This window comes from Anomaloglossus baeobatrachus, chromosome 2, assembly GCF_048569485.1.
Source record: "Anomaloglossus baeobatrachus isolate aAnoBae1 chromosome 2, aAnoBae1.hap1, whole genome shotgun sequence".
Classification (NCBI taxonomy): Eukaryota; Metazoa; Chordata; class Amphibia; order Anura; family Aromobatidae; genus Anomaloglossus; species Anomaloglossus baeobatrachus.
In genome coordinates, this window is record NC_134354.1 from 253,495,757 (window position 1) to 253,511,882 (window position 16,126).

Below are 16,126 nucleotides of genomic sequence, written 5' to 3' on the forward strand. Positions count from 1 at the left end.
GATTAATCATGGAAGGAATCTCGGGGAGACGCCTGACATGATTAATCTAGGACTTATTGGCAGCTATGGGCTGCCAATAACTCCTTATTACCCCGATTTGCCAACGCACCAGGGCAAATTGGGAAGAGCCGGGTACAGTCCCAGAACTGTCGCATCTAATGTATGCGGCAATTCTGGACGGCTGCTGACTGATATTGTTAGGCTGGGGGGCTCCCCATAACGTGGGGCTCCCCATCCTGAGAATACCAGCCTTCAGCCGTATGGCTTTATCTGGCGGGTATTAAAATGGGGGGGGACCGCACGCCGGTTTTTTTAATTATTTATTTATTTATTTTACTGCACAGTATAGACTCGCCTACCGGCTGCTGTGATTGGGTGCAGTGAGACAGCTGTCACTCAGCGTGGGGGGCGTGTCTGACTGCAACCAATCATAGGCGCCAGTGGGTGGGGAAAGCAGGAAATACGAGATTGATTAATGAGCGGCCGGCATATTTAAAGTAATTGTTGCCGCGAATTCTCTGCACAGCTGTTCCTCGCCGCGCTGGTGATCGGGGAGCAGTAAGTATGAGAGAGGGCTACTAACCAGTCACTCGGGGGATTAGCGGTCACTGGTGAATCCTTCACAGGTGACGGTTAATCAGTACGCGGCACACAGACAGAGCCGCGGCATGACAATGAAGTCGGGTGAAGTTCACCCGAGTTCATTCTCATCGCACAACTCTGTCTGTTGTCAGCCGACATGTATCAACGACATTGTGCAACACACAAACGGACATTCCACACGGACATTCCACGTACACATACACGGGCATTTTACACACAAACACGGACATTTTACACGTACACACGGCTCACATACGCCATCGCACGGATGCCATACGTACCAGAGAAACGCCCCAAAAAAACGGAATACGGACCTGAAAAACGGATCGTAAGACACGTTCGTTTTTTTTGCGGAAGTGTGTTTTAGGCCTATGACAGCAAAATAAATGAGGCTCCTGAAGTCTCATGCACACAATGCTTATTTTTTACTTGTAGATTTGGTGCACATCTGTAGCATGTCAATTCTTTCAGCATGTTTGCTGCAGATTTCATTCATACTAATGAGCGGGGAAAAATGTTCACCAAAATTGCATGTAAAAAATGAACCTATTTTAAGCAGCACTTTTCCTGCCAAGAGATGCAGAATTACTGCAGAAATTTGTGGACCAAATACTTAACATTTACCCTAATCTTGATCAGCTGCTGAGCTGTGATGGTCAGCATCTGGTGTGGAAGCGCATGCCCTCAGAAAAGATTGTAAAGAAACATCCAGTTGGTCTGCCGGCAGAAATTTCACATACAGTGCTCCAGAAGCAGCAAATCTGAATATCTCACTCTGCAACTGAGTGACGCAGTGCATAACAAAATATTGGCAGAATCAGGGAAGCTTAGGAATTTTTAAAAGGTATTTAAGCCTATAAACAGGGCCAGCTTCAGTACCTTGACAATCGGGGGACCACTTGCCATTGTCAGTTCTACGGCCCACAGCTAATTTCCAGGGACTGCAGTTCTCGGGCCAGCAGCTGCAATTCCCTGGCTGGCTGCCCTGTAAATCCACACTTGCACGCAGCGTTCACTGCTGAACACTGCGTGCAGGTGCATTAAAGTTAACCTGTGAGAGTAGCTAGCACGCAATGTGCTTCCAACCCACAGATGAAGAGAAGCCGCACCACAGCACCAGCCAGCATCCCCCAGCACACCGTATGCCCTTACGAGCTATATGTATCCCCCACACGTGAGCTGTATGTGCTCTCCTGAGCTGTAGGTGCCCCCCCCCACCTGAGCTGTATGTTCCCCCTCTCACTTGAGCTGTATGTTTCCCCCTCAAACCTGAGCTGTATGAGCTCCCCCTGAGCTGTATGGTCCCCCCTCCTGAGCTATTTGGGCCCCCCTCAGGAGCTGTATGTGCCACCCCAGAGTTGTATGTGCCCCCCCCCGCAGAGCTGTATGTGCTCCCCAGAGCTGTATGTGCCTCCCAGAGCTGTATGTGCCAACCTAAGATGTATCTTCCACCTCCCACTTGAGCTGTATGTTTCTCCCTCAAACCAGAGCTGTATGTTCCTCCTGATTAGAGATGAGCCACTCCCCTAGAGTTCGAGTTTGGTTCGGTTCATCGAACGGAGGCTCCGTTCGGCGAACGTTCGACGAACCCCTTCGAACCCCATTGAAAACAATGGCAGGCAAACACAAACATAATTAATTAATAAACATTGCCATAACACTTACAAGTCCCCGCGACGCATCCTGCACTCTGTCTCCCGCCACTTTTCCTTCCGATAATCGCTGCGTCCTCCTGGTAACCAGCACTGATGATAGGACCTTCCGTAACGTCAAAATAGCATGTGACCAGTCAAGTCTGTATTATCTCATTGGCTACAGACTGGTCACATGGCTAGACGACATGCTAGGTCCTGTCAGTGCATCTCTCCGGTACGAGGTGCTCATTTGTGCATCTCCGTGTACCGGCGAGATGCTCTGGCACATGGTTGGCTTCCTTGTTCCTGCATGCGGGCGCTCTTTACAGAATCAGCCAACATGCAGGGACTGGCTGCCACAGCCGGTAAATAGCGGCACCGGGAATCACGTGATCGGAGATTGCCGTTGCTATTGTAACGGTGGCAGCGGTGATGTCACCGCTTACAGCCCGCAGCCTCTGCTCACTCTCACTGAGTTATTAGACTGCACGGGGAGCATCAGCGTCTTCCTCCCATGCAGTGCTGTCTGATGTAGCAGAGTTGCATGGGTTGAAGGAGAAAGAAGACAGAAGACCAGGATCGTGGAGGGATGAGAGGGAGTAATAAACATGGAGTTTCTAATTGTGTCTGTGTATTTCTTTCTATTAAAGTATTTTTTCTCTGTGGTTTCTATTTTTTTTATAACTCTTTATTGGAGATTCTTAATGGCCGGGTCAAACTTGCCTGACATTAAGAATCTCTGGCTTAATACTAGCTAGTAAAACAAAGCTAGTATTAACCCATTATTACCCAGCAAGCCACCCGGCTTCAGGGCTGCTGGAAGAGTTGGATACAGCGCCAGATGATGGCGCTTCTATGAAAGCGCCATCTTCTGGGGCAGCTGCAGACTGCAATTCGCTGCAGAGGTGCCCAGAAAGCTCAAGCCAACCTGTGCTGCGGCTTCCAATCCCCAGCTGCTTAGTTGTACCTGGATGGACACAAAAATAGGGCGAAGCCCATGTCGATTTATTTTTTTAATTATTTCATGAAATTCATGAAATAATTAAAAAAGGGCTCCACTAATTTTTTAGTTCCCAGCTGGGTACAAATAGGCATCTGGGGGTTGGGGGCAGCCGTACCTGCCTGCTGTAGCTGGCTAGCATACAAAAATATGGCGAAGCCCACGTCATTTTTTTGGGGGGCAAAAAACTCCTGCATACAGTCCTGGATGGAGTATGCTGAGCCTTGTAGTTCTGCAGCTGCTGTCTGCTCTCCTGCATACACTAGTAAATGGAGCATGCTGAGCCTTGTAGTTCTGCAGCTGCTGTCTGCTCTCCTGCTTACACTAGTGAATAGGAGCATGCTGAGTCTTGTAGTTCTGCAGCAGCTGTCTGCTCTCCTGCATACACTACTGAATTGAGCATGCTGAGCCTTGTAGTTCAGCAGCTGCTGTCTGCTCTCCTCCATACAGACAGACAGCAGACAGCAGCTGCAGAACTACAACGCTCAGCATACTCCATTCAGGACTGTATGCAGGAGTTTTTTGCCCCCCAAAAAAATTACGTGGGCTTCGCCATGTTTTTGTATGCTAGCCAGGTACAGCAGGCAGCTACTGGCTGCCCCCAACCCCCAGCTGCCTATTTGTACTCGGTTGGGAACCAAAAATATAGGGAAGCCCTTTTTTTTTAATTATTTCATGAATTTCATGAAATAATTAAAGAAAAAAATGACGTGGGCTTCGCCCAATTTTTGTGTCCAGCCAGGTACAACTAGGCAGCTGGGGACTGGAATCCGCAGGTGAGGGTGCCCAAGATTTCTGGGCACCCCTGCTGCAAATTGCAGTCCGCAGCCACCCCATAAAATGACGCATTCATAGAAGTGCCATCTTCTGGTGTTGTATCCAACTCTTCCAGCTGCCCTGGTGACAGGTGGCTCGCTGGGTAATAATGGGGTTAGGGCTAGCTGTATATTATCAACTGGCCCTAAGACCGAAATTCATGGTGTCATGCAAATATTAGACATGGCCACCATGAATTTCTAGTACAGATAAAAAAAAAACCACAATACACAGAAAAATATTTTTATTAGAAATAAAACAAAACACAATTAGTGACTCCATCTTTATTGAAATAAAGAACCCCCCTCCGCAGTAATCCTGGGTCAAGGGTCCCGTGCCGTCCAATCCGGATCTAATATCATCTGATCGGTTTGCTGGAAGGCAAGGCGATCACATGATGTGTCAGGTTCAAGGGCCTGAATCACATGACACAGCAGCTGATTGTATAAACGGCTTTTATACAATCAGCTGATGCATCAGTGCAAAAAAAAAAAAACAGACTACACACTTCTGTGCAGACTCCTGTCCGACAGCATCAGCTGATAGTTTAGCCGGCCGGCTGGTAAAAAGCTGGCCTCACCGCTCGACTTTTAGTGTCAGCTGATCCCGTTAGGTGACCGCATCAGCTGATCATCGCCAGGTCTGAGAGAGAGAAAAGAGAGAGAAAAGAGAAGAGAGAGAGGGAGAGAGAGAGAGAAGTGAGAGAGAAGAGAGACAAGAGAGAGAAGAGAGAGAGAACAAGAGAGAGAGAACAAGAGAGAGAAGAGAGAGAAAGAGAAAGTGTGTGAGAGAGAACAAGAGGGAAAGAGAGAGAAAGGAGAGAGGAGAGAGAGGAGAGAGCAATGCAGCCTCATTCCGTGAACTGCTCCGATTTTAGAGGTGTGGCCCGCGGCTCACAGCTGATGTCCGGCTCCTCCCCTCAGTGCATAATTAAATGAAATTAAATTATAGTTATATATAAATAATAATTATAATTTAAAATAGATTAAATTCTTTACCGGGACTTGAACTCGTGAACTAATGCTTCCTAGGCAGTAGCACTAACCATTGAGCTACTGCCTCTAATGAGCAACATAGGAAAATTTGGTTATCTTGACCTCTGCATTGCAGAGTGAAGTCTCTGGTGACAGCGCGGCTCACTTCAGGTGCTGCGTGGAGAGGACAGAAAGCGCTCGTGTTCTACGGTGCTTCCTGTCATCTTCATGCAGCAGAGCTGACAGTGTCGTGTGGATTACTTCGAATCTGGATTGTTGTTTGGGGATTAATAGAGGTAACTGAGGGTTTTTTTTTACTTTTATTCCAAATAAAGGATTTTTCGCTGTGTGTGGTTCTTTACTTTCACTTACAGGTTAATCATGGAAGGTGTCTCGGGGAGACGCTTGTCATGATTAACCCCGTTATTACCCCGATTGCCACCGCACCTGGGCAATTCGGGATGAGCTGGGTAGAATCCCGGGACTGCCACATCTAATGGATGTAGCAATTCCGGGCGGCTGCTGGGTGATATTGTTAGGGTGGTGGGCTCTCCATAACGTGGCGCTCCCCATCCTGACATTACCAGCCTCCAGCCGTGTGGCTTTATCCTGACTGGTATGAAATATGGGGGGAACCGCATTTATTTAATTTTTTTATTATTATTATTTATTTATTTATTTATTTTAATGCACGATATAGACCCGCCCGCCGGTGGCTGTAATTGGTTGCAGTGAGACAGCTGTCACTCAGCGTGGAGGAATGTCTGACTGCAACCAATCATGGACGCCGGTGGGCGGGGAAAGCAGGGAACACCAGATTGAATAATAAGCGGCAGCCATTTTCAAAAGAGGAAAAGCCGCCGGAAATTTGTGACAGCCGTGCAGCGAAACGCCCGTGATCGGTGAGTAGGAAAGAGAGAGGGATTGTGCTGGGGACGCAGGACGCATGCAGATACGCAACGTGCGCACATTCTTACTGTGAAAAGCCACGCTTTTGGTGATCGAACCGTTCTCGAACTACCAAACTTTAAGCAAATCGTTAGAGTTCTTCGAACGACTCGAACACCCCCCAAAATCACTCGAACATGAAATTGGCGAACCGTTCGACTCGAACATCGCTCATCTCGACTCCTGATCTGTATGTGCCCCCTAAGCTGTATGTGCCTCCCTGAGATGTATGTGCCCTCTGAGCTGTATGTAGCCCCCCCTGAGCTGTTTAGTCCCGCCTCCTGCGCTGTATGGGCCCCCCTCAGGAGCTGTATGTGCCACCCCAGAACTGTATGTGCCCCCCAAGAGCTGTATGTTCCCCCTAGAGCTATATGTTGCTCTCAGAGCTGTATGTCGCCCCCCAGAGTTGTATGTGCCCCCCTGAGCTGTACATGCTGCCCCCAGAGCTGTACATGCTGCCCCCCAGAGCTGTATATGTGGCCCCCTCAAAGCTGTACATGCTGCCCCCAGAGCTGTACGTGCAGCCCCCCAGAGCTGTACGTGCTGCTGCCCAGAGCTGTATGTGCCCCAGAGCTCTGTCAACTACCACAGTAATGTGTATCTCCCCCCAGAGCTGTATGCCCCCCAAAAACATTTATGCCCTCCAGTAACATGTATGCTTCTTAGAAAAAAATTTCCAACAATAATTTGTATGCTCTCCCAGTAATGTATATGCCCTCCCGGTAATGTCAATGCCCCAGCATGTACTGTGATGTATACACTGTTGCCCCCAGCCCCTCCTGTAATGTATATACTTTAGTCCCATCCCCTCCTGTGATGTATATTCTGTAGCCCCCCACCTCCCCTGTGATGTATATTTTGTAGCCCCAGCCCCTCTTGTGATGTATTTTTTGTAGCCACAAGCCCATCCTGTGATGTATATTCTGTTACCCCAACCCCTACTGTGATCTACATTTTGTAGCCCCAAGCCCCTCCTTTGATGTACAGTATATTCTGTAGACCCCAGCCCCTCCTGTGATTTATATTCTGTAGACCCCAGCCCTTCCCGTAATCTATATACTTTAGCCCAAAGCCCCTCCTGTGATTTTATACTGTAGCCCCAGCCCCTCCTGTGATGTATATAGAGCAGTGTCAGTGTGTAACGGGGGCAGGGGGCCCCTCAGGGGGTGTAGTCGTGGTCTCCTGCCCTGAGGGCGACAGGATGACCCCCGGCCCGACCGTCACTATGAAAGCAGGAGTGTTGTTGGGGCAGAGTGTGGATGGCAGGGACACATTCATATCAGCATATTGGCTTTCAGCAGCATCTCTCTCTTTCAGCTCTCCGGCTCCTTTTTCACTCACAGTAAAGAGGCGGTTACAGGCAGCTAATAAACCAAACGACAATTTATTGTAAAAGGCTTCCATTATTTGTTTGCACTCACTTCACAGCAGCAGGTTAACACAATTCTACGTTACAGGTTCTTTCTCTACAGCACACTTCTCCTTTTTCCTCCGGACACTTTCCTTCACCTGCAGGGGCAACGTGTTACCCCCCCCTGGTAGCTGCACTCCAACCCGGTTGTAGTCAAGCCCTATCTCAGTGGTTTTTCAGACTTTAGGGAGGCTCCAGTACACACTACCGGCTCCGGACAAGTTCCTAGTTTTCCACCCTTTCCCAAGGGTCCACTCTGCTTGCTAGCTACGGGCGTTTCCGTCTTCCAAAGGTCCCTTCTACAGGCATTCCTGCTGACCTCTACTTCTCTGCCACTGCACCCACTCCCACACTCTGCCCCGTCACCTCAGACTGAGCTCCGGACACTGACTCCCTGCATGTCACGTCTGACTGCACTCTGGCTTTGCATTCAGAGCCCATCCCCCAACAAGGCTACACTACTCCTCCTTCCCTGCCACTGTTACCAGGGGAACCACCTACTCTGTACTGGCACCTAGTGGGGAAAACCGTTCACTTAACACAACAGGTCACATTTTATTATTACTGTCGACATTCACCACCACACCATGTGGCGTCTTCAGGGGGGGGAATTCTCTCTTCCTGCTCGGGGGTCTGACTACCCCCTTACATTCCTCCCCTCTTTAACCTCAGCCTCCTGGCGAGGTTCCGCACCTGCAAGACATCACATACAGAAAACACACATACGTTTCTTAAGCAGTATTCTTTTTATTTTTATCTGACAAAAAAACTTTTAAAACTATCACATAAAAGCACAACGGATTGGCACACAAGTCCGGTGCCCGGAATCCCTCCAGGGGAGCTCCCAGTCTTGGCTGATCTTCTGCCCGGAGGCTTTCCTCAAGCGCTCCCGGTTTTGGCTGGTCTTCTGCCCGGAGGCTCTCCTCAGCGCTCCTAGTCTTAGATGACCCGCGACCAACAAAAATAAAAGGGTTCTTTACTTAAGAGTCGCGAGAGAAGTCCATGCATAGTCTTGCATTATTCTACTCTCGGGTTCAGTTCCGTTAACGTTGCTTCAACCATAAACAATCACCGGTCTCTAATGGTACCGGCTTTCAACAGCAAACAGACTTCTCTTCCGGATGATTAACTCTTCACGCCGGGTGATACGCACGCAGCCACTCGGCCCGCTGGGCCTTCACATATTCGGAGAGGGATTGTCCAGGTAAGCGGGGTAGCCTGCAGAATGGCTCGTAACACGGCTGTGGCTCCGGTACTTCCTTCTCCGGTTCAGGCCCTGCAGCCTCCTGCGGGGGTGAGGGGGTAGCTGGACGGGATAGCGGCGGGCTGCCGACGACCACCACCGGGTGCGACACCATACTTTGGTGTATCGCCAGGATTGCCGGTGCTTCCCTTGACTTGTTTCCTACTGCAGGTTCCGCGGCTGCTTCTGGCGCTACCGCCGGGGTACTCTTCGGCCTGCAGGCTTAAAGTGTCGCTGGTTTATGCTGAGCGCGCCACATTCACTGGCAGTCTTCCCACTCTATCTCTTCCTGCCACTGAGCAGCCTCCTGGGCAGTGGGCATACGGGTCACTCCCACAGCAAACAGGCCCAGCCACCCTTCTTCCCTCATGAACTTAACTGTCTCACCCGGATACAGGGTGTGGAGACGCTGCGGCAGTCCTTCCGTATCTAAATTGACCCTGTTGTAAAAGTAGTGTTCTCCGGTGATACGATCCTCTATGAATCCGTACCCCTCGGCCTAGTTAAACTTCACTACTGTGCCTATGCTGCACTGCCGGTCAAATTCTTCACTGCGGGGCCCGGACATCATCTCCCTCGCCACCGTCTCGGCCAGGTGTCTTTCCCACACGGGGTCTACTCTCAGCGGTGGGGACTGGCTCCGGGTCGGGGGCGCCGGCTTCACTGTTTCCCAGACGAAGCCCAATTCTTTCACCTCTGGCTCCGGAGTATCACCCATGACTGGGCCTCGGTTTCTGAGGGGGGCGGAGGGCCTACCTTGTCAGACGCTGGCGCCTCCGGGATCCGCACCGATGCTTCCGGTAGCTCGCACTCGAGAGTCAGCCGGGAATTGTAGATAGCCCGGACCTCCGTTGTCGTCTCCCCGGTAGCAGCATCCCATGTGGTATTCCACGTTACCTTCGCAGGTGCTTCCTGCACTACAGTCACAGCCGGTATCAATCCTTCCAGCAGCGTGATGGTGGGCGGCTCTCCCAGCAAGCTCCTGTTCGGACATCCTCTACCACGTCCTGCCGGCACTAGCACACCCGCTGCAGCCTTCTCATCTGCTCTGGCCTCCATTCTGATCAGTTCGGGTATCGGAATCTGTCTCTTCTTCCACTGCCGGTGTTGCAATGGCGCCGGAGGAGGCGGTGCTTCATCCCCCGCTTCCGCCCATACTCCGCCCCCGGCCTCACCCAACAGGTCCACACAGTGTTGGCGACGCCTTCTGTTTCTTGCGGCGCCGCCCACATCTCCGGACCTCTGCAGCTCACAATGGGCGTCATGGGTCTTCTTGGGGTTGGTACCTCCACTCTTTGGGCGGTGCACTCCGCTCACTCTGGGCTTCTTCCTCCGCCCAGGCCAGCCCAGCACTTTTCGTTTGGCGACAAATTTTCGCGCCCTCAGTAAGTCCATGAAGACGGCCGCCATCTTGCCGCCATTTTGTGGCCCGTACAGTACATCAGGCACTACTTGGTCATCTTCAGTTTCTGGTCGGGGTCACTCGCATGCGAGCCCGATCCTGCCGACTACGCCAGTTTGTAACGGGGGCAGGGGGCGCCTCAGGGGGTGTAGTCGTGGTCTCCTGCCCAGAGGGCGACAGGATGACCCCCGGCCCGACCGTCACTATGAAAGCAGGAGTGTTGTTGGGACAGAGTGTGGATGGCAGGGACACATTCATGTCAGTGACACATTCATGTCAGTATATTGGCTTTCAGCAGCATCTCTCACTTTCAGCTCTCCGGCTCCTTTTTCACTCACAGTAAAGAGGCGGTTGCAGGCAGCTGGTAAACCAAACGACAATTTATTGTAAAAGGCTTCCATTCTTTGTTTGCACTCACTTCACAGCAGCAGGTTACCACAATTCTACGTTACAGGTTCTTTCTCTACAGCACACTTCTCCTTTTTCCTCCGGACACTTTCCTTCACCTGCAGGGGCCACGTGTTACCCCCCTGGTAGCTGCACTCCAACCCGGTTTTAGTCAAGCGCTATCTCAGTGGTTTTTCAGACTGTAGGGAGGCTCCAGTACACACTACCGACTCCGGACAAGTTCCTAGTTTTCCAACCTTTACCAAGGGTCCACTCTGCTTGCTATATACAGGCATTCCTGTCTTCCAAAGGTCCCTTCTACAGGTGTTCCTGCTGACCTCTACTTCTCTGCCACTGCACCCACTCCCACACTCTGCCCCGTCACCTCAGACTGAGCTCCGGACACTGACTCCCTGCATGTCACGTCTGACTGCACTCTGGCTCTGCATTCAGAGCCCATCCCCCAACTAGGCTACACTACTCCTCCTTCCCTGCCACTGTTACCAGGGGAACCACCTGCTCTGTACTGGCACCTAGTGGGGAAAACCGTTCACTTAACACAACAGGTCACATTTTATTATTCCTGTCGACATTTACCACCACACCATGTGGCGTCTTCAGGGGGGAATTGTCACGTCCCCATCGGAGTCCGCTCTTGCGACTTCTGCTCAGATCGCCAGACGACGCCATGTTCCCACCATGGATAGTGCTGGTGATGGGAGAGGAGTCGGTGCCCGTGGTTCTGCGGAGCACAGTGTCACGTCCCCACCGGAGTCCGCTTCTACGACTTCTGCTCCGATCGCCAGACGACACCATGTTCCCACCATGGATAGTGCTGGTGATGGGAGAGGAGTCGGTGCCCGTGGCTCTGCGGAACACAGGCTCCGCTCATCCACTAGGCTGGGTTTCCCTGGAACCTGCAGTACCACTGGATGACTGTAGGTGGCGTGTGTCTCCCGGCTGAAGTGGCCAATATTCACCTGCAGCCTATGGGAAGACACCACACCCTTCTTATTCCCCCTCCTGTCACATGACCACTGCCAGTGATAGTTCTGTTCTCCTGGCTCATGTGCTGTTTGTATTGTGATTCCTGTGCGCTGACCTTGCTTGTTGTTTGACTACCCTCCTGCCTATCGTTTTTGTACCTTGCTGCCAGTTCCGGATTTGACCCCTGCTTTGTCTCCTTACTACGCCCTTGCCTGCCAATTCTGTTCCTGTTTTGCATCTCCTGGATTTTGACCCTGCCTGACGACCACGAACTACAGTCTACCACAGGTAGCGATCTCTAAGGCTCTGTGTAATTCCAAATCCCTGTAAAGGGGTTAAAGGGTTGCAGAGTTCTTGGGGTCCTGCTTTGTGAGTGGCTTTTCTCTAGATTCCCCTTACAGCCAGTCTGAGTCTGTGGCTCCTATCAGGCATTACAGGAATTTTCTCTTCCTGCTCGGGGGTCCGACTACCCCCTTACAAGTGTGCACTGTGCGTGGCCATGTCTGTTAGTGACATTGATGGCCATCACGCAGCACGGTCTGCACAACCACATGCTCGGGAGGAGCTGGACAGAGAAAAGCGGGGAGGTGAGTGAGGCTGCTGCCAGCTTCCCCAATTTAAAAATATATCTCTTATGTGTCTGTGCATGCAAGTATGGTGTTTATCTATGTACGTCAGTGTGTATGACGGTGTATATATTTGTCTGTTTCTATGCATTTTGTGAATTTGTTTTCAAATATGTATATGGACGTACTGTATGCCTGTATGTGTACGTATGTGTGTGTGTGTATGCATTGGGCCCACTGAGACTCTATCGCCCGGGGGCCCATAAGAACCTGGAGCCAGCCCTGCCTATTAGTCAGTTTCTTTTATAAATGCTTGCTGTAACAATTAACGTGTAGCTGTGACACACCAAAAACGCACACACCACACACACACACACACACACCATAAACTCTGCTTTTTAATCATGAATGAATAAAGGATTTAACTTTTTAAACCAGCTTATTAGCATTTTACCTACTTTTTGGATTAACTAGCATTACTATTTGATTCAGAAGCTTCTGTGCACGTTTTAACACACAAGCTTCAAATATATTTCCTGTGCCGCCCCCGTGCCAGTAGCCGCCACTGCTCGGGTCCGGACCGCTGTGTGTGTCTGTGGCTCGAGGGATCCTCTGGACGCGGGGGTCACGCGGACACGCCGAATAAAAAGGGGCACGTAGCTGTACGGACTAGGCCGTATTAAGTTCGTGACGCCACCCACGGTGTTTGGTGAGGTGGGACACCACCGCTGCTGTTGTGGGGCACCCAGGGGAGATGTAGTGGCAGCTGGATGTTAACCCCTCTGTGGGTAGGGATGGTTGCCCCGGGACCCAGTGTCTTTGTGCAGGGTATAGCGATGGCAAGGGCCGGCGCGCCCGAGCAGGCAGGGGGGTGTTTGGTTACTTACAGTAAATGAATCACATGAGTCTTTTGGTAAACCAAGGTGCTGGTGGCCGGCCGCCGCGGCCGGTTGCAAACAGGTCCCCCACCCGGGCTGCTGGTCACTGTCCTTTTTCCTCTGCACTTGTTTTGTGTATGGTGGAGTGCCTGGTCTGGAATTTAGGAGTCTGCTCCCGGCTGGCTGTGGCCTAAGGAGCCATGCCCACAGGCGCTGGCCCGTGGGATCTATGGGCCCTGGCGGTGGCCTTATCCCTATTGGTGGGCTGTTGTCTTCTTTAGGGACTTTGGGTGGGACAGGACCTATAATCCTGCCCTCAATTGGTTAATTAGCTAGGCTGCTGGTTTCGGTCCTGGCTTCAGGGTCTGAGTACCCCCTCTGTGCTACGGTTTCCGGGTCAGTTCTCCGTGTCGGTACCGGTGGGCTACAACACTGTCCCGGTCCACCTCGGATCTGCCGAGCCGTCTTCCCATTTCCTGCTGACGGAGACCACCGTCTGCCACCTAGCCAAAGGCACCAGGGCTCCGACCCTGGCTCAGTTCAACTTGAACTTCCTCTGCTGGAGCTACACCTCGCCCACACTCCTCTCAACTTGAACTACCAGACTAATCTGTCTAGACCCCTAGGTGGCCCTGTCCAACCATCTGGTCCCGCCCACTGGTGTGCCTATCTTTCCCTAAGGGGGGGGGGGGCAGGTGACTAGGGTTTCAGGTCGGCTGTGTGTTACCTAGGTGAGGGAAGGTGTTATGCGGGGGCCTATTTGTGACTACCTGGTTTTGCCAGGGCGTCACATTTCCCGTTTCCTTTTTTTATCTAGGTGATGTGCTTTCTCCAATTATCCATTGGTCTGGGGTTTGTTTTAGAAATGCTTACTACCATATAACATTTGATCTATAGTTATGAGTAAAGGCCGCTTTACACACTACAATATATCTTACGATGTGTCGGCGGGGTCACGTTGTGACGCACATCCGGCATCATAAGGTACATTGTAGTGTGTAACAGCTACGTGCGATTGCGATTGAACGGTAAAACGTTCATCGCACGCACGTCGTTCATTTCTCATAAATTGAACAACAGGTTGTTCATCGTACCCGGGGTAGCACACATCGCAGTGTGTGACACCCCGGGAACGATGAACAGATCTTACCTGCGGCTCCCGGCCAGCAATGCGGAAGGAAGGAGGTGGGCGGGATGTTTACGTCCCACTCAGCTTCGCCCCTCCGCTTCTATTGGCCGGCTGCCGCGTGACGTCGATGTGACGCCGAACGTCCCTCCCACTCCAGGAAGTGGACGTTCTGCGCCCACATCGAGGTCGTATGGACGGGTAAGTAAGTGTGACGGGGGTTAATCGTTTGTGCGGCACCTTCAACAAATTGAACGTGCCGCACATACGATGGGGGCGGTTACGATCACATACGATATCGTATGCAAAATCGTAACAAGTAAAGCAGGCCTAAGGCAAGTTTACACATCCAATTTTTTGAGTGTTCTGCTTTGCACGGATAAAACATGTAACCATTATAGTGTATGGGACTTGGCACATGTCGAGGGGGTTCAGACCAGGTGTCCACAAAAAAAATAATCTGAGATTTTTTTATTTGATCCTAGTACTGGATCAAATTCACCCATGGCATCCTGGTGTCTGCATGAGCTCTTATAATTGTCCATTTGTGATTGGGGAGTCCTCTGTAATGGCATATTATATTCATGTTCTGTTTATATTCCTCTAAATTTGTTTCCAACAGGCAAAAGTCCAAAACCAAATGTCTCAGCCAACTGCTCCGGACTTAGTCCACATACTGATGGATGTCCTGCCTAAGGTAAAGATTATGGGATGCTTATATCATTACGGTATTATATATAGGGTTTATCCATACACTAAACTCCATGCTCTATTACAGATCGTATCGAAATGTCCAGGAAAGAACACTGTCAGCTCGGTGCTGACTCCTTTTCTTACACAAAAAGCAATACTGCTCCTGAGTGCATGTGTTACAGATAAAGAGCGAAAACTATGGGACAGTTTAGGGGACGCATGGCAGAGAACAAGGTAATAAAAACCTTTGTGTAACAATAGAAGAAAGCAGTGGAAAAATCCAGCTGGACTCCAAAGGGATAAATAAAAATGCTTCTTTATTTATATCAACTCGATTAAAAATATATATCCATTTCTCAAGTAAAGACACCGGCTTGTTCACACTGATGCATGGCAGATGTATGTAGTATGTAGAACCTTTTTTTTTTTTATCCCTTTGGAGTCCAGCTGGATTTTTCCACTGCTTTCTTCTATTATCTTCTCGGCTTGCTGCCGTAATCCGTGCCGGACCAAAGGGGACTAACAGGAGGATATATTCAGGCTTGTCTCTGCAGTGGTGAGCGGTTTTGTTTGTTTTTTGTATTTGTGTAACAATAGGTGGCGCTGCGCTAGAGTTTGTCTCCGGTCCTGGAGAGACAATTTGAATATTTTGCAGAGGGGTATGGCAGCTATAAGTCCCCTTACTTGAAAGCAGCCAGACTGGCTTGCAAAGTCTCCATAAGGAGAATAGTGTTCCCCCGTGATCCCCACATAGCTTTCTCATGAGCAAGATCTGACACCCCATACTTTGCACTGACGAGGGGCAAGCACCCCGAAACACCGTGTCTGCAAATTGGGATTCTGATCTGGCATATATATCCTAAGTTATATGTAAAGGGTTGTTAAAAATTCACATTTAACTTTTAGGATCGCTACTTCCAATAGGTGGCTCTGCGCTAGAGTTTGTCTCCAGTCCTGGAGAGACAATTTGTGTAAGAAAGACACTTAAAGGGCTATTCCAACATGTGAGCATTCAATAAATGTCTGATAGATTTGGGTTTCCCCCTCACATCTTTGGAACCTAAGTATGTTCTAAAAGAAAAATTATATTTCTATTATTAACTATGAACGCTACTCACATTTGTAAAACATTCATGAATTCTATATTATTGCACTACAATCATATGTAAGTGGACCATGTTCACTTTCACTGGACTGGGCAAATTAAAGAGGACCTGTCAGCAGGATATTTGACCCCTAACTAAAGGTACAAGGGGAAAATTTCTTTAATATTTATTACATTCATATCTTTATAGTAGAATTTCATTAAGGCATTTTTGAGAAATCTATTTGTGAAGTTGATTGACAAGTCACAGTTCCTCAGTGACTGTCTCCCTTATGCAGGTTCCATTTGTTTCATCAGAAGGAGTAGCACCTGTGCAGTGAGCTCCTGATGCAAGATCAACAGGTACTGAAGCG

General features: G+C 50.1%; 1 protein-coding gene across 2 annotated transcripts in view; it reads left to right on the forward strand.

Annotated features, from left to right (window-relative positions):
- Positions 1-16,126, forward strand: part of EPS8L3 (EPS8 signaling adaptor L3) — a 310,884-nt gene that overhangs the window by 256,692 nt on the left and 38,066 nt on the right. For both annotated transcript variants that reach the window (XM_075333719.1, XM_075333718.1), the window contains exons 12-13: positions 14,598-14,672; positions 14,754-14,902. In XM_075333719.1, the coding sequence (XP_075189834.1) occupies positions 14,598-14,672; positions 14,754-14,902 (224 nt within the window). The remainder of the gene's footprint in view (positions 1-14,597; positions 14,673-14,753; positions 14,903-16,126) is intronic.